This window comes from Anabrus simplex, chromosome 1, assembly GCF_040414725.1.
Source record: "Anabrus simplex isolate iqAnaSimp1 chromosome 1, ASM4041472v1, whole genome shotgun sequence".
Classification (NCBI taxonomy): Eukaryota; Metazoa; Arthropoda; class Insecta; order Orthoptera; family Tettigoniidae; genus Anabrus; species Anabrus simplex.
In genome coordinates this window covers 1,434,926,563-1,434,953,909 of record NC_090265.1, presented here as the reverse complement: position 1 = coordinate 1,434,953,909, position 27,347 = coordinate 1,434,926,563, and the positions used below count along the sequence as shown (strand labels likewise).

General features: G+C 41.2%; 1 protein-coding gene across 1 annotated transcript in view; it reads right to left on the bottom strand.

Annotated features, from left to right (window-relative positions):
• The window catches only part of LOC136860295 (anosmin-1), a 288,905-nt gene that overhangs the window by 107,791 nt on the left and 153,767 nt on the right, over positions 1-27,347 (bottom strand). The window contains exon 2 of the mRNA XM_068225884.1: positions 18,338-18,530. Coding sequence (XP_068081985.1) covers positions 18,338-18,530 — 193 coding nt within the window. The remainder of the gene's footprint in view (positions 1-18,337; positions 18,531-27,347) is intronic.

The following is a 27,347-nucleotide window of genomic DNA, read 5'->3' as shown; positions in this document are numbered from 1 at the left end:
TTTCTTGACTTATTTGATTTTATTCTCTGTGTATAATAATGCACATAATGTATATGCCTTTGCAATAAGTGTCTTAGTTTTTTAAACTGTTTATTCATGAGAGCACTGTATTCAGAATGAGCCTAGTTTAATTTCAGTATTTTAATTATGTCTAGCCGGCCCCGTGGTGTAGGGTTCGCGTGTCTGTCTCTCACCCGGAGGCCCCGGGTTCGCTTCCCGGCCAGGTCAGGGATTTTTACCTGGACCTGAGGGCTGGTTCGATGTCCACTCAGCCTACGTGATTAGAATTGAGGAGCTATCTGACGGTGAGATAGCGGCCCCGGTATAGAAAGCCAAGAATAACGGCCGAGAGGATTCGTCGTGCTGACCACACGACACCTCGTAATCTGCAGGCCTTCGGGCTGAGCAGCGGTCGCTTGGTAGGCCAAGGCCCTTCAAGGGCTGTAGTGCCATGGGGTTTGGATTTTAATTATGTCTAATGTAACCCAAAAAGGAGCAAGTTCTTTTAATTATGTTATTTTTTATTTTTGTATTTTTTATTTTATTTTATTAATTTTTATTTTTATTTTAAATTATTTTAATTATGTCTAATGTAACGCGAAAAGGGGTAAGTTCTTTTCTTATTCACTGAAATCTGAAGAACGTTCAACGAACTCTCTCCCTTCTTCATTTGGTATGACACAAACAAAACGCCACCGGGCGAGTTGGCCGTGCGCGTAGAGGCGCGCGGCCGTGAGCTTGCATCCGGGAGATAGTAGGTTCGAATCCCACTATCGGCAGCCCTGAAGATGGTTTTCCGTGGTTTCCCATTTTCACACCAGGCAAATGCTGGGGCTGTACCTTAATTAAGGCCACGGCCGCTTCCTTCCAACTCCTAGGCCTTTCCTATCCCATCGTCGCCATAAGACCTATCTGTGTCGGTGCGACGTAAAGCCCCTAGCAAAAAAAAAAAAAAAAAAAAAAAAAAAACAAAACGCCGCTTTTCATTAAGTGTACGGGATACAACTGTTTCCGAACACAAGTAACATATAGCTTTCTTATTTCTATCATTCCCACCCTGAAGGACTGGGGCGGGCAAGGTCGGATATAGTAGAGCAAGCTGTAGGACCTATTGTGGATAAGAAGCTCCTGGGAGATGATGGGGAGGCCTCTTCATCCAAAAGGGATTGGTCAGGCTCTGATGATGATTATGATGATGATAAATTGAAATTATAAGATTATTCCTAAGAATTTCAAAATTACAAATTTGTCATGATAAATTGAAATTATAAGATTATTCCTGAGAATTTCAAAATTACAAATTTATCTTACACAGGATAAATCGTTCAGTGGTTTTTGAGAAAATAAGTAAAACGCAGTCTATAGTTGATGAAGTTGGCAGCAACAAAATTACAGAAGTACTCGAAGTGCGTAGGCAATACTTCCATCATTGAAAGTTTAATTGAAATTGGAGAAGCAGTAAAATAATAAAATGGCCCAAAGCACCCCTGAACGAACGGAATATCTTTTGTTGTTGGCAACGCCGCATGAAACTAAAATTGAAAAAAATTGTCGTCCATAAATATTATTAACACTAAACTACTTCGAATGACTAGCTATTTCAACATTTTTAAAGAAATTTCAACGTGAATATTTTGGATTTGGTAACACCAACACTTGAAAAGAGTTGATATCCGACGTACGTATTATACAAGTTATCGAAAATTCATAACACCTCAGATATTTAGAGAAGCAAACTGTGAGCACCAATGGATTTCATATATCAACTTCGAAATTCTTGGTAACTAGATAAATCAAAAATGATTGAAATGTGTGAGTCCCTCAGTGTACAAAGCAATTCGTGTCAGAGTAAGGAAACATTTTTCAAGAGTGAATTTACATCAAGTAAGAAATACCACGTCAACTTCATGGTTTCTTTATACTTGAAGATACTTTTTATGTATACAATTTCTGTGCATGAAGCTGCTTAACCGTGCATAACGAAGAAGTAACAGAGAAAATATACGGAGTTATTTATTTTGTAAGAAGTTTTGTATACAAAAGTTTACAGAATAAAGATAAAATTAGTGTTTGCACAGGAAGCTATTGAAGTCGTCGTAGAGTTAGAACACGCAGGGGAGGAAGGGAAACATTATCAGAATGAATTAACCACCGTATTTTTCCAGATTCAGGTAACTCGATATATAAGCCAGTCTGTAACATGTCATAGCAATGCTCTTTTGAAGAATTCTCCAAGACTTTAAGAAGAGCACTTGTCTCATTCAGTTCCAGGGAGAAGTGTTTTATAGGATAACAAGAGATAACAATGATGCCTGTTTTTATTATTAAGATTGTCTCACTAACAATATTCAGTATTGCCGTTAGGAGTTTAATTCATGCCTCCGTACTCACTCCATTGGCTTGTGACCACAGTGCGTTGGTGGTGATATCCGAGGAAGAGTTCTTCAAGGAAAGACAAATTGTGATCCTGGTGGCCGGCAGTCTTCCAGATCAAGTGAACGAGCTTCTTGCTGATCTACTAAAAACACTGCACCACCACGTTCCAGTCCTTATGTTTGATTATGTGGATCACGACTTACCGAGTGGTAGAAAATATGCTTCAACGGAGAAAAGTCCCGCCTTTCTTATTATATACGGCTATGGTGAGTCAAAGAAACCTGGTGTTCTGAAAGAACTTATGCTACACATCAAATATTTCAAATATTGGAACTCTAGGGCGAAAATCCTTATTGTAGTTGTATCAGTTGGTTCCATGAATAACCTGCCTAAGGTTTACTGCATGTTTGAATTGTGTTGGAAACATGGTTTACTCAACGTTGTCATAATTTCATGGAATATTCAAACAGCAGAAGATTGCTCTTCGGAGATGCGCACGTTCACTTATAACCCATTTATTTTTCACGATCGTATTTCAGTTGAGGAGCATGAGAATAACGAAAAAATGTTATTTGCAGATAAGTTAACAAATCTATTTGGTTACCCTTTAAGGATATGCATGTACGATCACTTCCCAAAAACATTAATTTCAAGAAATTCATCAGGACACGCTATTGAGGTTGAAGGTGAAGATCCATTTTTGTTAATGCTTTTGGCTGAAACGATGAATTTCAGCCCAATTATTGTGTTACCGAGTGATGACGATGATCTAGGTGCTCATCAGGACGATAATACCTTCACTGGATCCTTGGGGGATGTAGTCAGTGGACGAGCAGACGCAGCATTCAACTCGAGATTTCTTCAGCATGGATTTGAATATCTCATCGAATACACCTATCCTCATGATAAGGAAGCTTTATGCATTCTAGTTCCGAGAGCGAAGATGATTCCGAGGTTCATGGCTGTATTCATGCCGTTCCAGAACAACGTTTGGATGGCAATTATCTTGAGTATCATTATTTCAGGCACTGTGTGGAGGATTTTGATAGGATTGAATTACTCGGTTGTTACTTCAGTGCTAGAAATGTTTGGAACATTCCTTGGATATCCTGTGATGAGGTGCCCCCGGACAACAATTACTCGCGGTTACCTTGTTATGTGGCTTTATTGTTCCATGACAGTAATTGGAGCTTTTCAAGGTTACTTAATCACACATCTCATAATCCCTACTTTCTACAAAGATATTGACAGCTTGGCTCAGCTTGATAATTCTAACTTAAAACTAGGCATTCACAATAGCTTACTAGTGAGTGGACTACAGGATCCTGTACATCAAGTGAGGAAGAATTTGGTCGCAAAGTCTATAACATTCAGAAACCAATTCCGCGCTTGCGCTGATCAATTGCTTATTGACAAACAACTGGCATGTGCTTACAATGAAATCACGGCCCATGCAGTGAAGACAGCCAAGCAATTCAACAAAAGAGGATACCCTGAGCTGCATGTAATGAAAGAAGCTCTAACACAGTATTTTGACTCATATATTGTTAAGCGAGATTCACCTTATCTACCAAAATTTGACGAGGTCATTAAACGTATATTTGAAATGGGAATACACCATAAATGGAGGAAGGATGACATATTCAAAAGAAAACTAAGGGCGAGGTACTTGTACCAATATCCTACAAGTACGTGTAAAATAGTCTTGACTCTTGACCATCTTCAAGCGGCATTCTATGTCCTGGTTATTGGACTTATTATCAGCTGTATGAGTTTTATTCTAGAAATATTATACAGTTGTATGTAATGCAGATCAGTGTTGTCAGTTTTGTAAATTCTGTGTGGTTATTACAAATATTTAATTAAATGTCTGCCAATAAATTTAAGTAATAAATACTTAAACAATTTTCACTACTGCATGTGTCCTATAATGAGACTCCTGGAAATTTATTGCAGATGTTTTGAGTCACGTATGGTATCATATAGCTTCTATGTGATAATGCTATGAGAGTGAGTAAAAACATACGTTTTCCTAGTTTGCTGCTCAGAATCGAAGGATCGGAACTCCATGGCAACACATGTATCTGCTAATTTTTGGTCGCACGGTTAGATCGTATATAGGTGCATAGGTTGGCAAAACCGAACTTTAGCACAGGAACATTCGCAAATCGGTGAAGTACTGAATGAGTACTCATCAGTCATCACTTATCTGCATTTAGGACTGTCACCCAGGTCGCAGATTCCCTATCAGTTGTTTACATAGTCGTTTCTTAAATTATTTCAAAGAACCTGGAAACTTATGGAACATTTCCCTTAACAAATTATTATTCCATTCGTCTGCTAATGTCATTCCACGCCATTTCTCCACGTACAGCTCAGAACATACCTGTTAGTCGAGCAATTCATCTCCTTACTACCAAGTGTTCTCATCCCAAAGTTTTGCTAACGCTACCTTTTTTGTCGAATATCGCCCGGAATAAGTCGCGCTGTTTCCTTTTTTGTTGTCTTTCACTTCTAGTATCAGGCAATCCTTGTGTGGGTCACATTGAACTGGAACCACACTCTAACTGGTGTCTTACTTTAAACGTAAAACCTAACTCTTTATCCCGTTTACCATCACACAATTATTTGCTGTCCAACTCACAACATTGTCCATACCATTATTTGCTGTCCAACTCACAACATTGTCCATACCATTATTTGCTGTCCAGCTCACAACATTGTAGGCACCATTATTTGCTGTCCAGCTCACAACATTGTCCATACCATTATTTGCTGTCCACCTCACAACATTGTAGGCACCATTATTTGCTGTCCAACTCACAACATTGTCCATACCATTATTTGCTGTCCAACTCACAACATTGTAGGCACCATTATTTGCTGTCCACCTCACAACATTGTAGACACCATTATTTGCTGTCCAGCTCACAACATTGTAGACACCATTATTTGCTGTCCAGCTCACAACGTTGTCCATGCCATTATTTGCTGTCCAACTCACAACATTGTAGACACCATTATTTGCTGTCAAGCTCACAACATTGTAGGCACCATTATTTGCTGTCCAGCTCACAACATTGTCCATACCATTATTTGCTGTCCATCTCACAACATTGTCCATACAATTATTTGCTGTCCATCTCACAACATTGTCCATACCATTATTTGCTGTCCAACTCACAACATTGTAGACACCATTATTTGCTGTCCAACTCACAACATTGTAGACACCATTATTTGCTGTCCAACTCACAACATTGTAAACACCATTGTTTGCTGTCCAGCTTGCAACATTGTAGACACCATTCTTTGTAGACAACTTTGTCGATCTCTTCTTGTACTCGCTCACCATCCTGTAACTTATTTATTACTGGTACTCTGTATCATTTATGTCCGACTCGTTGGCTGAATGATCAGCGTACTGGCCTTCTGTTCAGAGGGTCCCGGGTTCGATTCCAGGCCGGGTCGGGGATTTTAATCACAACATTAATAATGATTAATACTTCTGGCTCGGGGACTGGGTATTTGTGTCCGTCCCAACACTCTCCTGTTCATATTCAGACAACATGCCACACTACCAACGACCACAGAAATACACAATAGTGATTACGTCCCTCCATACAGGGTTGCGTCAGGAAGGGCATCCGGCCCTAAAACAGGATCTAATGCACATGTGCGACGCAGTTCGCACCCGCGACCCAACTGGTGTGGAAGAAGTGGTAGGAAAAGAAGAAGAAAAAGAAGACTCTATACCATTTATATCGTCGGTGAAGAAACAATAACTTGTATTTCACAATGCACTTCCTATCTACTATTTTCGTTAAGAGTTGTCACGCCTCCAAACCACAAATGGGTATGCAGTCCCTTAGAACAATGTTCGTTATATTCATTTCCCCATGCGAAGTCCGACTCGTTGGCTGAACGGTCGGCGTACTGGCCTTCGGTTCAGAGGGTACCGGGTTCGATTCCGGCCGGGTCGGGGATTTTAACCTTAATTGGTTAATTCCAATGGCCCGGGGGCTGGGTGTACGTATTGTCATCATCATCATTTCATCCTCATCACGACGCGCAGGTCGCCTACGGGTGTCACATAGAAAGAACTGCACCTGGCGAGCCGAACCCGTCCTGGGATATCCCGGCACTAAAAGCCATACGACATTTCATTTTTCCCATGCGAAAGTATAAAGGAACATTTTTTTTGTTTTTTGCTCTTTACTTTAGCCTACGTCGCACCGACACAGATAGGTCTTATGGCGGCGATGGGATAGGAAATGACTAGGACTGTGACTGGGAAGGAAGCAGCCGTGGCCTTAATTAAGGTAAAGCCCTAGCATTTGCCTGTTGAGAGAATGGGAAAGCACGGAAAACCATTTTCAGGGCTGGCGACAGTGGGATTCGAACCCACTATCTCCCGGAAGCAAACTCACAGTCAACTTGCCTGGTAAAGGAAAATTAACCTTAAATGCAGTATACTGTAGGAGTGCGTAAATACGTTACGCTATCAGGACGGTACGGTAGGGTTAATGTTTCTTTACACACGTGCATAGGAAAATGAGCACAACGAAAATTGTTCTTATTGCATATGTGGCTGGGAGGCGTGACAAGTCTTAGGAAAATAACAGATAGGATGAGCGTTGTAAGATACGAGGTGAGTGACCGTCCATCAACATCAGGTTCATTCTTTATAATACCATTGATAAAATAACATCGAAGAACAAGCCTGGAGGTACTCAACGAACAAACACTCACTTTTACGCTATGGAAAGTACCTGAATACGTTTGGTGATTATGACAAGACAAAGGAGTAATGACGAAGTGACATGTCTTTACCAGTTCACTGAAACAAATATTTTGGACACCTATTTGTTTATTTACTCTCGCATTAATCTATGGTACCTCTACCATGAACACATATTTTGATTTGACGTCATTTACACTGTCTGCGCACCTATTTTGACGTTCCGTTTTGTTCTGACAGATGACAAAAAAAAGCAAAGTCACCTCCGTACAGGCCATGAAGGCCCTTGGAGGAGTGGAAGGTAAAGGCTTCCACCATTGTTAACCTCGGCACTTGATGGGGTAGAGTGGTTAGCTCTACGCCCGGCCGCCTTTGCCCCCAGGAATTAACCTGGTACTCATTTTTGGTGTAGGCTGAGTGAATCTCAGGGCCATATGCACCTCCGGAAGGGGAAATCACATTTCTTAAATCTTACGACTTCCTGACGGGGATACTGACAGATGACAGAGAAACAAAAATTCTATTGAACGAAAAATTACGGTGTTTTGCCGAGTAAGCATCGAATGTGTGGCTAGAGATCTTTTACATACCGATATTGTGAAGCATGGAGTGTTTCCACCCACCCTTTAAGAGCACAGCTATATCCGGCGGGACTGAACACACGATCTTACCACTGACCAACAAAGGGGGCTGGAGCTTACACGTACGGATCGCCTACGGTATTTATTGAACACATTTAACATTTATGTATTGATGCTATTGATTACTTTCTAGAAATGTGAAGAAACACGGTTACATTTACGCATCACGAAATTTATATTTGTTTAGTTTTGTATCTGTTGAAAATATTAATCATAATTTCGAACCTCCTAGTAACTTGAAATTCGGCATATGAGTGCCTTATATAGAACAGAGAATGTAAAAAGTGTGAACAAAGATTCTTCACCAGAAGAGGGTTCAGACACGAGGCTACAAAATGCCCCCCTTAATGCGTTAACCTGAAATAAACCTCAGTTCGTGGTCTACAAGCTCCTCATGCCAACTGTTGACAGCATAGTGGGAAATTACAGGGGCGTTTCGCTCCTAACCGAAGGAGCCACTGTCTTCTACGTGTTTCAGTAGTTCACGTTACGCTACGGAGGTAGACATAAATAATAATAATAATAATAATAATAATAATAATAATAATAATAATAATAATAATAATAATAATAATAATAATAATAATAATAATAATAATAATAATCATAATAGAGGTCAAAAGGCAACAACTAGCAGGATTCAAGAAGTAAATAAAGAATTGGAAAGAAATAATATAAGAGAAGAAGGAATTATGGATAGAGACATTTTTAGAAAGAGGGTAGTAAGTATGGAAGGATTCCAAGGAAGATTGAACAAGAAGCCTGGTGCGAAGTGGTCCGAGGACAGAAAAAAAGCAGCATAGTGAAAGGATGAAAGAATATTGGAAGGAACGGAAGAGAAAGCAACAAAGTATGAAGAACTGAATTGAAATTGAAACGTGGCTCTTAGCAGGCCTCAACGGAAATAATAATAATAATAATAATAATAATAATAATAATAATAATAATAATAATAATAATAATAATAATAATAATAATAATAATAATAATAATAATAATAATAATAATGTTACAGCGCTTGTAACGTAGCCTATACGCAAAATAATCCAGCGTCCGTAGGGTGACCCAATTTAAAATGTTACGGAGAATGGTATGCAGTATTCTGGACCTCGGATTTTCAGATCCATAAAACAAACTTCTAGACATCAAAGATAGTCCCTAAAATTATTGAATGGGCACCGAACTCCTTTTTTTCAAACACGGTTTCTCACAGCTCTGTGTCGTTCCAGAACAGTTTATAATTAATAAGCCACGTTGAACTACGCGTAGCCGCATGATGGACTCACTTCTGAGGAATGACTTGTCACGGACTTGCGCCCGTTCGTTCGTTGCTGGTCCCGTCCTTTATATAGGCCAGCAGAAGATTTTATAAGTTTACATTTCCATATCATTCTGGGGGCCTGGTAGATTGTTAATCAGCCTTCAGCTTCTTCTAGGAACTTCCATATCACGATCCTCAACAAATCACCGGCGCTATTGTTTTGCTCGTTGCTGGCCCGCCCACATTTGTCGCCGCTCCGCCGCCATTATTGCCTCTCGCCGGCCCCGCTGCAGTCTCGGATTTCATTGTCACAACACCATGCAAATTCTTTCGTATTTTATCTGGTCCTCCCAGGAGATATTCGGGAAGCTTAGAGTTTGAATTTTGCCTCTATCAGAAACAAGAATATGTGTTTCAATGAAGTTCACAATGCTCCGAGAAGCCAAAGTGAAATTCTGGGAAGGTCGTCGTCTTAATTTAATTTAAACCCAAGCACTGGCTATTTTAACTGAAGGGCCTAGTAGAAAAATGTATGAAAAACGAATTCAAAGTTCGTGTGTGCTTAATATGGTATATTCTTTTCAAATGCATTTATTCCATTTTTATCGTACATATACCGTGCACCATATTAACACATTCCGAATTTTCTTCATTGTGCTCCGTATTCAACATTTTTTCTCAGTCCTCCAATTAGTGTTTAATTAAACTTAATGTATCAGGAACCACAAATGAGGCCAATGAATTAATTGGTGACATATAATTTCAGTTATAAGACAATTTTTAATCACAATAAAGTTTCAATGTCTTTATAATATATGCCGTAACGCTTAAAAGAAATTAACTGAACTAATATAATTACTGTAATATGAGTAGGCATAAACACGTTTTAGGCTGTCTGAAATTGTATTTTAGATTCATATAACCGCAATTTCAGTGCTCATTCAATAATATTAGAGACCTTTTTGATATCCAGAAGTTTATTTTAAGGATCTAAAAATCCGAGATCCAGAATACTCTATGGTGGCGTGCGACCCGTGCCACTAGCGACCGCATAATCTGTAACCGTGTCAGATGCGACCGGCGTTGACAAGCAAATTGTCATTTGATAAATTGTGTCATCACCCAAGACAAGGTAAGCTAAACGAAGTGCAATGCCATTTCAATAAGTCCTATAAGCAGCTACTGCCCCTTCTTTATTCATAACACTTCTGGGGGAAACTCGTTTTACAACACGAAACATGGTGATGCGTTTACGTCTCTTCCCACCGGGCGAGTTGGCCATGCGGTTAGAGGCGCGCGGCCCTAAGCTTGCATCCGGGAGATAGTGGGTTCGAATCCCACTGTCGGCAGCCCTGAAGATGGTTTTCCGTGGTTTCCCATTTTCACACCAGGCGAATGCAGGGACTGTACTTTAATTAAGACCAGGGCCGCTTCCTTTCCATTCCTAGCTCTTTCCTATCCCATCGTCGCCTTAAGACCTGTCTATGTCGGTGCGACGTAATGCCACTAGCAAGAAAATGATCACAATTCTCTGATATTATTTACGACTTAGGCCTACTTACTTATTGTGTCCTATTAGTACAAGAGTGTCCGAGGACGTGTTCGGCTTGCCTGGTGCAGGTCTTTCTAACTGACTCCCGTGGGCGGCCTGCGCGTCTGGATGTGGGATTAGGATAATGAAGTAGGGATAGATGAAACCCGGTTTCGGCACGTAGCCTACTCCTCTCGAATAATACCAAGGGGTCTGCTCAATGCTTTACGTCTCCATCCGACGGCCGAATCATCATCAACAGCATCATATCCCCTCACTCCATTTGAACACTGCGAAAAGGTTTGGATTTGAATACAGGCTTTTGGCATGCAACCTAGTAATTAGAAACTGTCTACCACCAACTTTCCTACCCTGCCGGCCAACATTCTGATGGTGAATTTTTTTTCATCCAGGCTAACTGGCTCAGACGGCTGAGATGCCGGTCTTCCGACTCCGACTTGGCAGGTTTGATCCTGGCTCAGTCCGGTGGTATTTGAGCGTGCTCAAATACGTCAGCTTTGTGTCGGTGGATTTACTAGCACGTAAAATAAGTCTTGCGGGACTAAATTCCGGCACCTCGGCGTCTCCTTAAACCATAAAAGTAGTTACTGGGACGTAAAGCCAGCAACATTATCATAATTTTCTTTCGACCAACGGCACTCGAACCTGCTAACCACGGTGTCAGACCTTTATTTTAGAAAAGACCAAGTTAGCTACTTATAAGCAATCTGCCACTTGGTGACAGCCCTTAATGCAGATCAAATGTAAGTGATTGATGGGTCGCATGCGGCACGATGCCTATCCACTCGGTCGCTATTGGCACGATAATGGCCTGGTCGCATCTGGCACGTAACCTACTGTATACCATTCTCCGCAACATCTTAAATTGTGTCATCCTACGGACGCTGAATTATTCTGCGTATAGGCTACGTTAAAAGCACTGTAACATAATAATAATAATAATAATAATAATAATAATAATAATAATAATAATAATAATAATAATAATAATAATAATAATAATAATAATAATAATAATAATAATAATAATAATAATTTTTGTTTATGTGCGCCTCCATAGCGTAACGGTTAATGTTATTTGCTGCCGTCCTCGGGGATTGGGCTCGATTCCCGGTACTGCTAGAAATTGAAGAATGGCAGGAGGGCTTTAAAATATTGCCTCGTATATATATCTTTTCACAAGAGTTTAATCCTGATGTAAACATGGTATGTCGACGCCTCCGCCAAAGAATGAGCTGAGATTCGCTGAGCGTGTAGTACCGACCTCCACCCGTCAACGTCTCGTGTTCGGACGTACAGGGCAGCGCATCCCATACGACAACAGTGCGAAGATCTGAACTTCTGAATAAACGAATAAACCTGGATTCTGTTCGCTAATTTTATTGAACATATTCACAATGCACTGCCTATAGTCACTTCTGAGCGGTTTTCCTCTTTTGTGCCTCACTACACGCGATGGTCCTACCCCTTGCTCCATTTCTCTCACTATGAGTACTGACACTGACTGCTGCTGCAAGATGCAACACCGTATCTCCACGCTGTACAGCTTGGGACTTTCCCTCACTACGAGAAGACTTCCGGTATTACACCACGCATTGTCCCTTCATTTCTCTATATTTAATCACTATTTTATATTTAAAGAAATATACACTCAAGAAAATGGAAATTGCAACACCATGAAGGCATGGGTCGTTTGTGTTGATTTTCAAGATATGGAACGATGCCGTGTAGGTATGTAAACAATCAAAGGTTCAGACCCATTGGATTGTTGCTACAGGTCTCCCCACGTGATTGGTCGTGGAGGAATCAACTCCAGTATGCGGACTCTGGTGTAGCGTAGTTGACTTGCAGTCTGTGCAGTGAAGTGTTCCCCGTCAGACGTGCCTCGGCGACAGAGAAGGGCACGCTGTCAACAACTGTCGCCGTTTGAGATGGCTCGGATAATTGGGCTGTGTGAGGCTGGATTATCGCTATGGACTGTCGCTGCACGTGTTGGCCGACAGGCATCTACGGTATAACGTGTATGGCAGCAGTGGTCAAATGAAGGTACCCACACTCGTAGACCTGGCACAGGCCCAGCGCGACAGACAACTGTGAGAGAGGATCGCAGCATCATTTGGATGGCCCGGATGGAACCCCAAGCAACAGCAGCGCAAATTCGAGCAGCTGTAGCACCCCACGTTACACAACAAACAGTTGGTAATCGCCTGCGTGCAGCTGGCTTACGAGCCCGTGTCCCTGCAGAAGGTGTTCCATTGACCCCACAACAGCGACGTGTAAGGCTGGCCTGGTGTCGTGAAAGATCGACGTGGGTCGACGAATGGCATAGGGTCATCTTTAGTGATGAATCGCGCTTCTGTCTTGCCCGCAGTGATCGCCGGAATCGTGTGCGTTGACGTACCGAGGAGAGGGGCCGCCCAGATCTTATTGTCGAGAGGCACACAGGGCCAACACCAAGCATTATGGTATGGGGAGCTATTGGCTTTAATGTGAAATCACAATTAGTGCTTGTTGAGGGCACAATTACTGCTCGACAGTACGTTGATAGGGTACTCAATCCAGTGGTTGTCCCTATGATGGCAAAAATTGCTAATGGGATGTTTCAGCAGGGCAATGCCCGGGTTCACACTGCACGTATCTCCAGAGAAGCTCTCCACGACATCACAACCTTAGAATGGCCCGCCAGATCCCCGGACCTCAGGCCTATTGAGCATGTGTGGGACATGATTGGTCGACAACTGGCCAACCGTCCTCAGCCACCCACAACTCTGGAACAACTGACCCGTGCTGTGCAGCAAGCATGGGCTACAATTCCTCAGGAAGCGACCCAGGGCCTTATTGACTTCATGCCTCGACGAATTCATCAATGTATTGCAGCTCGTGGTGGGCACATCCTGTATTGATTGTTGTCCAAACTTGCAGTCAGAGGGACCTGAAAGTATAATCATCGAATCACAACCAAACACTCGTCCTGTATGTTCAATTGCAGGAATGTGGCACCACTCCTTCTGAGTGTTGCAATTTCCATTTTCTTCAGTGTATATACTGGTATATATGATAAACATACTTTAATTTGATTACGTACCGGTACTATTCCAAACTCTCTAAATGTAATGAACTAAAATAAAATAAAATTAATGCCAGGTAGTATTTTTCTTCGAGCTCGCATACAGTCGAGTGAGTGCGACGGTTGCTTCTCCAATCAACTACGCCTGTGTCCTCGTGCAAAGGCAACGTGCTCCGCCTATTTGTTTACACGTGGATTAAACTCTCGTGAAAAGACATATAGAAGATATTATAGCCTAGATGTGTTCAATGCCACTGCTGGGGACCAATCTACCAGCTCCAAAAGATATAGGGGCCTATGTATTTTTATGGCAAAATATATCCCCTAGAGCAGGGATGGCGAACCTTTTCCAACTAGTGTGCCATTTTAACTCTGGTTTATTATTCTCATCTGTTGACTGTGCCACTTGCTGTTTTCCATTTCCATTACGAGATATCTACAACCTACACCCGCCCCCCCCCCCCCTTCGCAACTTCCTTTCAATTTCCCGATTATGTTTCATAATACGTTATTTATTTATTTATTTATTTATTTATTTATTTATTTATTTATTTATTTATTTATTTATTTATTTATTCATTTATTGAGCCATTTATTTATTATAAATATTTGCAAAACGGGTGCAATATATCTTGTAAATACTTCCTCCATTAGCTTCATTATCTTCCCATGTTGTAGTTTGTACGCTCAGCAATTAAACTAATTTCTCCCTCATCACATTTCCATAAGGAAATCTAAAAAAAAAACAAAAAAAAAACAGCTATCCTTGTTTGTAAGGTCACATTCATGCTTTCATCAAAACATACTGCATATATGTGGGAGTTATCCAAATTAGCTTTCAACTGCTCCGAAACTTCTTCACCCATTTTTATTATTCTATATCCTTGACAGTAGTTCAGCTGGCTGGGATTCCTTTAATCTTGTTAATTATTAGTTGTTTGTTAGGGAAGTTTTCAAACGGACGTCAATAAGAAACTTTCTTTCAACAACTCACCGTCAGAAATCTGTTTCCCATGCATACTGTACTATGCAATGAGACATATAGAAAAAGCCGCACTGATATTATTCCTGGACCGGAAAGATGATACAAAAGAACTAGTTTGTTTGTGTAATGTTGGATTTTTTGTGAAATGAAATCTCCTCTTTCTTCATTTGAAATGGAACAAACATTTGAATGACCAGTCTCAAAATTGCGCTTTACATTAAATATGGGGGATACAACTGTTTTCGAACACAGGCAACATATATTTTTAACAGTCCGAATTCCCTTGGCCAGTGTTCTTGAAAAATACGGTCACCACCTTTGTTCAGTTTCTGTTTTTTTTTTTCGGCACCGAAAACATATTTGCGATGTCCATATACAAAACCACTAGAAAACGACACTATCTCACTTGACTTTCGGACCTATCAGTATAGCAGTGTTGCCATATTGCACGTCCGAATGAAACTAGTATTTACATTTTCGATATTTATTTCTTACACGTGAAACACTGTAAGATATGCACTGTCTGTAGTACGAGACGTATATATAAAATATTATGTTCATGTGGCGTGCCACCGAAACCGTGTCCGCGTGTCACCTAGTGACACGCGTGGCATAGGTTCGCCATCCCTGCCCTAGAGGCTTGCAGTGGTATCCCAACGGCGCACTAGCCGCCAGCCTCTTGGCAAGGTGTAGCAATCCAACTGATGAGCCCACTGCCACACTGGGGCAAAACGCTGGTAATTTCACGATTGAAAAAGCCTAAAGAGCTTAATTGTTTTTAAATCACCGAACTTTTCGTAATGCATCCGGCGGAATGGTCACTGCTATTTACTGAAATTTGATTCAATATGGCGTCATTGCCAGAATTCAACACACATGGATTTCATTACTAACAATCGAACAATATATATTAGCGTATAGGGGCTGCCTGGCCAAGGCAATAAAAGCGTGCTTCCTTTACCCGTAAGGACGTTTGTTCGATTCCTCGTCAGGAAGTCGAAAAATTTAAGGAACGAGATTTCAACTTCCGGAGCTGCACATGGCTCACTCAGCCTGCACCAGAAATGAGTACCAAGTTATTTACTTAGGGCAAAGGTGGCCGGGCGTAGAGACAATCGCTCTATCCCACGAAGCGCCGAGATTAACGATAGTGGAAGTCTTTACTTTCCGCCATCCCCTAGGCCTTCATGGCCTGTTCAGAGATGGTTTTGATTTTTGCTTTCTATACTGTCGTGTGGATTTTAGTACCGCGAGTGTTCGAGGATATATTCAGCTCGCCAGTTTTGTGGCTGCTTTTCTCGGTATACCTCATGGAGGTGAGCTACATGTACCTCCTGTGTGAGGATGTTGTCTGAGGGTGTAGGCGTACGTATTTGTATGGATTAGGACTGGGACGGAAGTGGTCGTTGTCATCAGAAAAGTATCATCCGGCATTTGCACGGAGTTGAAATCATTTCGAGAATGGCCGACGGGGAATTCCCCCCAGTACAGAGCTAGTAGTCATAAATGGTCGCACCATAACGCATTAAACTGACCTGATCGAACAGTTTTGAACATCTTAAACAAAGTCTTTGCTGTTAGACCAATGGTGACACACGAGTGGCTTTATGCTACGCACCTCTGCCATGTTCGTCACAAGGCAGGACATGCTCCGTCTCCCTACCGCACGACAGTTTCGCTAACAGTTCATAGCGTTGTATGAGCACGTCCTCTGTACTCCTGCAGCGCGCTCTCGCGATTCTACCCTAGCATCTGCATTGATTTCGACTACCTCAACGGCAGAGACAGCAGTTTGGGAACCTATGAAGTAAGACCTTCCTACAAGTCCACGTGATTTTTCAAAAGAGTTGTTGATCTCAGAAGGAAAACGTAGTTGTTTGACAGATTCTAAATTTATAATAAACTGGCACTAGAGTTGGAAGGAACGTGGCTTTCATCTGAAGTTGAAGCAGAAAATTGTTTTGGAGGCTGCTAACAGTTGGATTCCAAACAGTCCATGGATATTTACTACATTAGCTAGCAAGTTTTGAAGCCATTCGACTGCGATCGGTAAATATAATTATTCACCTGCTAACGTTGATAACACTCTTATCTTGTAAATGTATTTCATGTATGCAATATTTTATCACAGTGATTTGTTTGTCTTTTTATTACTTTTATGAAATTGTTATTTTAAAAATACCTTCGAATTGGTAAATGCATCTTTTAATTTAGGGGTTATAGTAAGGATGTAAAGGAGAGGTCATATAAATCTCTGGCAAGGCCCGAGTTAGAGTGTAGTTCCAGTGTATGGAACCCACACCAGGTCTAATTGATACGATAACTGGAAAAGACCCAAAGAAAAGCAGAACAATTCGTTCTGGGTAATTCCCGACAAAGGAATAGTGTTAAGAAAATGTTGCCAACTTTGGGCTGGGAAGACTTCGGAGTAAGGGGACGAGATATTCGACTATAAGTGGTATGTTCGGAGCTGTCAGTGGATAGCGTGGAATGACATTAGTAGACGAATAAGCTTGAGCTCAGCTCTTACAAGCAGAAAAGGTAATAATATGAAGATAAAGTTGGAATTCTTCTTCTTCTTCTTTATCTGTTTACCCTCCAGGGTCGGTTTTTACCTCGGACTCAGCGAGCGATCCCACCTCTACCGCCTCAAGGGCAGTGTCCTGGAGCTTCAGACTCTGGGTCGGTGGATACAGCTGGAGAGGATGACCTGTACCTCGCCCAGGCGGCCTCACCTGCTATGCTGAACAGGGTCCTTGCGGGGGGGAAGGGAAGATTGAAATGTATAGACAATGAAGAGGGAAGGAAGCAGCCGTGGCCTTAGGTACCATCCAGGCATTTGCCTGGAGGAGAAGTGGGAAACCACGGAAAACCACTTTCAGGATGGCTGAGGTGGGAATCGAACCCACCTCTACTCAGTTGACCTCCCGAGGCTGAGTGGACTCCGTTCCAGCCCTCGTACCACAAATTTCGTGGCAGAGCTGGGAATCGAATCCGGGCCTCCGGGGGTGGCAGCTAATCACACTAACCACTACACCACAGAGGTGGACAAGTTGGAATTCAAGAACACAAATTGCGGCAATATTCTTTTATAGTACAAGGAGTAAGGGATTTGAATAATTTATTATGGGAAATGTTCGATACATTTTCAAATTCGTTGAAAATATTTAAGAAAAATCTAGGTAGACACTTGAACGGGAATCTGCACCTGGACGATAGCCGTAGATGCGGATGATTGATTGATTGATTGATCGATTGATTGATTGATTGATTGACTGATTGATTGATTGATTGATTGATTGATTGATTGATTGATTGATTGATTGATTGATTGATTGATTGATTGATTGATTATACGTTTTTGTAAATTAGGCTTGGATTGTGCATAGAGAATTATACATTGTGTTGTTGTAGAGCTGTGTAATTGTACATTTTAATTAGGTACATCAGGTCAAGTGTTTGCACCTCGAGTGGTTGTGGAAGGAACTGTAGTTTAAATCATGGATATCCAGATTATGCAGCTTCCCAGTCATATCATAGAACACGATTTAATAATTTGACTGCAAAAATTGATAGCTTAGAACTTGTTTCCACTATGGAAGTGTTAACACCTCGGCGTAAATGTAATATGGTGACATTAGGGATATCTCCTACTTACAAACAAACAGGGTACTTGTCGAGTTAAGGAAAAACTGAAAGTCAATGATCACGTACCTGCTATGGACTCCAGGCCCTGAGCCCGCTGACAGGTAACTCCGCAAGAGTGCGTGCAACACTTGAGTGTACCCGAGCATTCCGAGTCAGCAGAACATGCCTTGATGCACGCAACATCAAACACAGAGAGGTAGCTGCCGCTAGGACATGACCCCGGCTTTGAGTAATGGGATTGCAAACAGGTGTTTTCACACTGGAAGAAAAGTAAGAAAATACATCACTTATATTACAAAATTACTTCAAATACCATCATTAAACAATAACAGTTACAGGGCTTTGGTTAACATCTTTCTTTCCTTCTTTAGTACTGACTAGTAGGGCTTTACTTAAAATTAACGGATTTAATTTTGGAAGGAATCTCAGTTTATGCATCATCCTGATGGTCTCTATTCCAACAACACATGGAGAGAAATATGAGAGAGTTTAATCTGCACCTGTTAAGATTACTTCGATACTGTGAAACATTCCGTTTGAAATTTATCAACTATAGCATATCGAAGAGGTCAGGCGAAATTTACAGAAGTACCTATACCCGTAAACTAAGCGTATTGAGACGTGGAGATTATCTGTAAAACGAGAAAGTTTGTGTATAACCCTGGCTCTGCCAATATGCGTATCCTCTGAGGTATAAAGGGCATCAAATGAAAAGAAGGAAGAAACGTCACCCTGGCCATCAAACATTTCCTAGTCTACGGGGTCGTCCACTACGTTGCAAACTAATTAAAATAGTCGTTGCGTCGACGTTCTGGTAATCGGCAAAAGGAACAAGTGAAACTGATGAATATCAGCCATTAGTAGACGATCAAGACAAATATAATATGAGCGTTGGGGCATAAGTCATTGCAATCTATTCTTTTTCGCACGAATGAATATTTTTAGATAGGATTGGGGGGGTCATAATATGCTGTGGAATATATGAATAATGCCGAGGATGTTTACCAGGTGTAGCGTATAAAGCAAGCAATCCGTCAGCCATGAGACTTTTGTGCTACACGATTGTTACTTTTATAGTAAACGTCAAAGTATTCCCTAGATTGTCCATAACATGCTACCTGTCAAACGCACCACCCTCTCATGGGTATGTCAATATACAACCTCTGACAATAAAGTTAGGTAAATGAAGTCAGAACGATCGATCCAGCAACACTGGCGACACGCAACGCTTCACCTGCGTAGCAGCAGGTTTTGACCACCTGCTCCCAACGTTGTTCAGTTGTGCGTTGTGTGTGTGTGCCGTGTAAGACCTGTTTGACACAATGCATGTTTAGTGCGTTGGTTTTGAACTGCGAACAGGAACATGAACGACCAAAAGATCAATGCACAGTTTTGTTTTAAGATTGGCAAGACACCGAAAGAAACGCATCCGATGCTGGTACGTGTTTATGAAGATCAACCACTGTCCTTAAAGTGTGTGTACGAGTGATTCCCCCGATTTCGAGGAGGCAGTGAAAGTGGTTCTGACAACTCCCGTAGCGGAAGACTGGCGACCGCCGTCAGTGACGTAAACATTGAGAAGGTGAGGACATTAATCACGAACTATCGGCGATTAAATGTGGGCATGATAGCGGATGAACTGCACATTAACTGTGAATCCGTGCAACAAATAGTTACCCAGAAGTTAGGGAAGAGGAAAACGTGTTCTCGTTTTGTGCCAAATCACTTGACTGAAGATCAGAAGCAGGCACGTTTAGAGGTTTCACAGGACCGGCGACACCAAATTTCTTGAACTGTATAGTCACTGAGGATGAAACCTGGTGTCTCACGTACAACCCTGAAACGAAACGGCAAAGCATGGAATGGTGTTCCCTGGAATACCCTCGTCGGAAATAGGTCAGAGCCGAAAAGTCATCCATCAAACTCGCTTTGAAAAGAAAAAGATTTGACGATATTCCTGACATCCAACGAAACGTGACGAGGCTTTTGAACACCATCCAAAAGGAAGCCTTCTCGCAAAGTTTTCAGGACATGTATCGCCGATCTCAGCAGTGGATAGTTATGGGAGAAGACTATTTGTAAGGAAAGTAAGGTCACTGTCGTGCATTGTTCATCTATGTTGATAGTACAGGACTCTTCGCCGAACTTTATTGTCACAGGTTGTACTACGAGTGCTACGCGTTATAGGACAGATAACTATTGTACAGCAAATGTGAGGAAAAATAATAGTTGACATGACTTATGAACCAACCCTCGTACTTTTGAGCTCACGGTGAATTATTTCAACACATCTATAACCTCAAGGACACTGTAGCTGTAGGGATTCTGCTTGGATTCAGGGAAACAATTATCAGATTCTTCTGTGACCCTTGCGTCCGCTTCAGTATGAATGAACAAGTAGTTTAGAACGTAGGTAAATTGTCTATAGTAAATTATCGAAAGCACCATGAAATACCTAGAGAAAATCTGGCAATCGAATTGTATTTATTTTGACTATTTAACGAATTACTGCAAAATCAAATATGTGATGATAATAAAAAGGTGAAGCCTCCGTGGCTCAGACGGCAGCGCGTCGGCCTCTCACCGCTGGATACTGTGGTTCAAATCCCGGTGACTTCATGTGAGATTTGTGCTGGACAAAGCGGAGGCGGGACAGGTTACTGCGGTTTTCCCTGTCATCTTTCATTCCAGCAACTCTCTCCATTATCATTTCATAGTCATTACTTTGGGAGTGGCGACCCCATCGTACTAATAGCCTAGATATGATTCATTCATTACATCCCTGACCCGGTCAATGACTGGAAAACAGGTTGTAGGTTTTCATTCAATAAAAAGGTATGAATATGAAGGAAATTAAGTGGATAAGTATACAAAACCTGTACAGAGAAAAACCTTCAACTGTGAAATAAGATATTACTTTACACTGACTGACAGAGCAAATGCAGCACCAAGAAGGAGTGGTCAGAACTTTATGCCAATTGCAGGGTAGACTGACGTCACTGAGGTATGCTCATGATGTGAAATGCGCCGCTGTGCTGCGCACGTAGCGAACGATAAATGGGACACGGCGTTGGCGAATGGCCCACTTCGTACCGTGATTTCTCAGCCGACAGTCATTGTAGAACGTGTTGTCGTGTGCCACAGGACACGTGTATAGCTAAGAATGCCAGGCCGCCGTCAACGGAGGCATTTCCAGCAGACAGACGACTTTACGAGGGGTATGGTGATCGGGCTGAGAAGGGCAGGTTGGTCGCTTCGTCAAATCGCAGCCGATACCCATAGGGATGTGTCCACGGTGCAGCGCCTGTGGCGAAGATGGTTGGCGCAGGGACATGTGGCACGTGCGAGGGGTCCAGGCGCAGCCCGAGTGACGTCAGCACGCGAGGATCGGCGCATCCGCCGCCAAGAGGTGGCAGCCCCGCACGCCACGTCAACCGTCATTCTTCAGCATGTGCAAGACACCCTGGCTGTTCCAATATCGACCAGAACAATTTCCCGTCGATTGGTTGAAGGAGGCCTGCACTCCCGGCGTCCGCTCAGAAGACTACCATTGACTCCACAGCATAGACGTGCACGCCTGGCATGGTGCCGGGCTAGAGCGACTTGGATGAGGGAATGGCGGAACGTCGTGTTCTCCGATGAGTCACGCTTCTGTTCTGTCAGTGATAGTCACCGCAGGCGAGTGTGGCGTCGGCGTGGAGAAAGGTCAAATCCGGCAGTAACTGTGGAGCGCCCTACCGCTAGACAACGCGGCATCATGGTTTGGGGCGCTATTGCTTATGATTCCACGTCAGCTCTAGTGCGTATTCAAGGCACGTTAAATGCCCACCGCTACGTGCAGCATGTGCTGCGGCCGGTGGCACTCCCGTACCTTCAGGGGCTGCCCAATGCTCTGTTTCAGCAGGATAATGCCCGCCCACACACTGCTCGCATCTCCCAACAGGCTCTACGAGGTGTACAGATGCTTCCGTGGCCAGCGTACTCTCCGGATCTCTCACCAATCGAACACGTGTGGGATCTCATTGGACGCCGTTTGCAAACTCTGCCCCAGCCTCGTACGGACGACCAACTGTGGCAAATGGTTGACAGAGAATGGAGAACCATCCCTCAGGACACCATCCGCACTCTTATTGACTCTGTACCTCGACGTGTTTCTGCGTGCATCGCCGCTCGCGGTGGTCCTACATCCTACTGAGTCGATGCCGTGCGCATTGTGTAACCTGCATATCGGTTTGAAATAAACATCAATTATTCGTCCGTGCCGTCTCTGTTTTTTCCCCAACTTTCATCCCTTTCGAACCACTCCTTCTTGGTGTTGCATTTGCTCTGTCAGTCAGTGTATTTTTGCATTTAAATCGTTTGAGCCACAGTCTCCGTGCCACCCAGCTTCATGAGAATGATACAGTTACTTTCCGTTGATTGTGCGGTCTGTGGTCAAATGTGTTGTTGTAGATGTTTCAGTTCACTGTTCTATATTTTAATTTATATACAACTAAATGCATGTGGGTGTGATAACATGAATGTGATAACATGAAAACGATAATATTCTTGTGATAGACAGAACCATGAGCTAAATAGTTCATAGAGGCCTCCCCTTAAATGATGAAAAATCATTTGAGCAATGCGCATCAGCATGTAACATTGTGAACACTTTTTCAAATATGCAGTTTTGTTAAAATTTGTTCTTATATGATATTCTTAGTCGTAATGGCAATAATTAAAGTGATTAAAGTGAATCAAATCAGAGCATGACTTCCAATGCGCTGAGCCAGGGAATGTCACGAGTCAAGGACAGTCGTGAGGTTACTAATGTGCTCATTGCATTTCGGACGTATTACAAAATGGCGTCCAGAAAATGTATATACCACACAGGCCCAAATTGTATACAAGAGAATCTTGAGATATGAATACATTAGGAGGCCATGACTAACTTAGGTCGTCTATTTTTAAAAGGCGGTGGAGAACAGAGCAATGTAAGGTAAATTGTAAAAAAAAAAAACAAGATTTTTTTATATTATTAACATACACACTTGAAAAATTGAACCCGAGGAGATAGGAAGCAACTCGCTATTACTGCGTTGGAAGAGAGGAATAATCACGACTACAGCGGAATTTCTGAAGAATTACTGCTCCAAAATAAGAAAAGACGGCAAGATACTTGCTATAGCACAGTAAAAAATATAAGGACGGCGAAATATATGAGTATTTATTTAAATATGTTTGCCGATAGAGCCGATACGCAAGATAAGCAACTCATCGGAACTCATTATTTAGAAGTGTTGAAGAAAGAGAAAGATACGAAAGAATCATTCCTTAAGAAAAAGAATTAAGGAACAAATTGAATTTTCAGAAGATAAATAATTTGAAATAGTAGATTCCCTTAAGACAAGACCGAAGATTATATACAAATATAGATAATTGATCGGCAATAGCGCAAAGAAAAACAAATAGAATATTTAAAAGGGAGAATATTATTCTAAGAAATTATCAAAATGAACGCTTACTTGTCGAACTTGTTTGATAATATTGACAGTTGTACCATGAAGAAGATGTCTTGCTAAACTCGAGATGAACCAACCTGGAGGGAGATATGATCCAGCCCGCTGACCATACCTAATGCGAGAGGAGGACTCCAACCGAACCTCAGACCGTGGCCAGTTGGACCAGCCATGTGACGCAGAAAGAGAGCTACTGACGGCTTACCTGATGAATGACGAGCTAAGTCTTTACTATAAATATTATAATTCTTAATTTAGCTAGGTATATGCGTATAGTGTAAAGTATTATAAGTGTGGAATACTTAGAAGTGCAAGTGATACAGTGAAGTGATGTGTGTTACGTATAATGAGTTCGATATCTCATGGGGACTGGCTATGCGTAAAATAAATGGATTATCATAGTAATTAAGATTACGGGAATAAAAGTAAAGTATCAAACAGATGAATATAGGGATTTGCGAATGTTAAATATCAGTTACGGATCTCGTGAAACCATTCAGGCAAGGATTACGTCATAAGTGGATCATATGAGAAGAAGTGCGATATATATACGAGTTATTCCTTGTCAAATAATGTTACTAGATGCATGATTGAAATGTTTAAGGTTAAGCATCATAATATGAGAAGAGAACTGATCCATTTAAGGAAGTATTTATGTAAAGAAGAATAGTAAGTCTTAGTAATCGCATTTATGTTGGAAGAGGTTATGAGTAATGAAATATTATGGTATTAATAATGATGACATGGAAGTGTTAGAAAGTTTAATAGTTGAGAAAGAAGTTATATGAAGTAATTTGAGAACAGTAATGTGAATTTAGGTGATTATAAGATGTAAATATGGTCGATAAAAGTTAAGATATTCATGTTTGGATCAAATAAACGATGTAAGCACAAGGAAGGAAATATGCCGTGGGAATAACACAAAGTAAGGTATGAATGGTGGATTTATATGTATAGTTGAGATTAGAGAGTTACCATAATGTCAAATACAGCTGTTGATGTTGAAATATTCGTGTCTTATGACATATTCTCGTAACATGTGTGAAGTGAGAGATATATTAAGTCGGTATAGCCATAATATACAACGTAGTTATATAGTACCGAGATATCATAAAGTAAATACTTGCGGAATTACTTGCACAAGCATGATATAATGAATATGAGTCTAGTAAGTGAGTGTATGCATATTGAGCCTTATAGTAGCAAATTAAGAATTATTTAGTTAGAAATGGTGTAGGTTATTTTATATTTTGAGTGATGATTACTAATTTATCTGGTATTTCAAATGATAGGCTAGGATCTAGATTTCGGTAGGCAATAGGGATAGTAACCTTAGCCCGTCAATCGTCAGAAAATATTTCTACGCCAGAGAACAAATTTAATAACGAGTTCAGATTGCATAAACAGGACATTTATCAATTATAAGGAAATATTTCATTTTAAACTTCAATGTGATTATGTTATTGTGATTGATTTGAATCATGAACTTTCTTGCAAGCCAACTAATTCATTATTTACACGGTAACTGAATGTCTGATTTAAATCTCAGGCATAATAATATGTTAAGAAACACAAGTTCATTTTAGAACCAATGGGTTCAGTTTATTATTTTTTTATTAAGCCTTAGACTTGGATGTAAAATGTTGTGAATTATGACTGATTTTATCCATCGATGATGGAATTTCATGTCGATTCGTGTTCTCAATTCTTTCACTTGTGCTTAATTTAATAAATGTTTTCTGTTATTATTTTTTATTTTTCAAGTGAGTGATGATTTGTAGAGGTTGATCGTAGATAGACTTAGTTGTTAAGATATTTATCATATAATTTACGTCGAATTTATACGGTGAATGATTGATTTACTCAAGATTGCGATAGGATGGAGACGTTCATCGATTATTGTCGCGTGCGTTCCCTGTCTTTTCTCAGAATTCACGTTAACCTAAGTCTAAGAAGAAAAGTTAGATATTATTCTGGTAAGAAGAAATACCCTGAGATTACATCTGGCTGTCGGGAAATTTTTATTGTGTCGTACCTGGACGCGGGAAGGGCGCACTAACATATTCGGAGGACACGCACATAAACATCCAAAAGGCATACATCCACTGAAATAACGCAAGGGATAATTTAAGGTAGCTAATACTGTAAGCACAATACGACCTCCAGAAGAGTGAAATGTGATCTATGGCTTGCGAGCATCTTCCTTCTTGCTTAAAAAGTACGACACTTCCCCAATTCGTCGAAATATCATGCGTATCCCCTTATGATAACGTTCAGCGAATGGAAAACTAAGTCGTAAGTCAATAATAAGATGTCTTTCGTTGACTCTTCGTGTCAGATAATAACTAAAATTTGCTCTAACTCGTGGAACTCAAGAAAATACATTCTCAAAAACATATGATCCTTTTTGATTTAAAATTTTAGTCCTGATCTTTACGTAGTGAGGACTTGAATTGTGTGCTGTGACTGTAGGTATAATGTTCGTATTATAATACTCGTATATTTCAAATACCCGAATATTTGCCGAAAGTACACTTTTAAAATAAGCGGATAATTTTACAGAGGGTAACCCACGAAGTACGCTTATCTGAATATTTGACATAAATTGTTAGAAGGAACGAGATACGGGGTTATAAACTAATTACAGAAGAAACGCAATTGTCTCTCTAGATGTGCACCCTATCGGTGAATAATTTAAAAGCTAATTATACATTATTTCTATTGACGTGAAAGGGGATGCCTAGCTGAGATGGTGAAGGCGTGCTTGGTTCACCCAGAAGGAAGCTGGTTCGATTTTCAGTCAGGAACTTAGAAAAGAGATGTCGATTTCTGGAGAGGCACACGGCCTTAAAGGTCGCTTACGTTTCATTAAAAATCAATGCCTGATTTATTCCTGAGGGAATATCGTGGCTACATCGTTGTCTCCTAGGTCAGCTGTCCATTCCTCTATGTTTTGGACAACTTTCTGTAGTGGTGCTACCGGATGAACTACGGGTGAAGCTGCAATATCACGCATAATTTTGCCCAGCGCATTACCACGAGCCTGGCAATCGCCAACTATCAAAACTGTTGAATGTCTTGGTTCTGCTTCCGCCGAGAATTTCAAAATGCATTCAGGCCTAGGACTAAACCTCTTCGGCCAAAAGTCCAAGCCCCGATACGGTGACTGACTTGTAGGTTCATCCGCACAATTACTAACACTGTAAAGCTGCTCTTCGTACGAGGTTCAAAATTCGAAGTATTCAGGTTAGCCCCTGGCTTATTTCCACCTCTTACGACTTAAGACCATTCTTGCAGGTTCTGAAAAAAGAAACAACACCAGCCACGGTCACAACCGCTTCGAGTGATACCATACTCCTCTTTTTTAATAGGCCTATTCATTTTCATTTCTCAACGCCTGCATATCTTGTTTTAGCAACGATATCATCAATAAAATATTGTTATTACTCGCAATAATCAATACAGTGACACCCGCTGTTACGAAGTCCAGTAGGCTTGATTTTCAAGCCACCGTCTTCGACGCGACTCTCGCCACAAGTTTCACACCCCCATATCATATTTCCTTTTTCACTCTTACC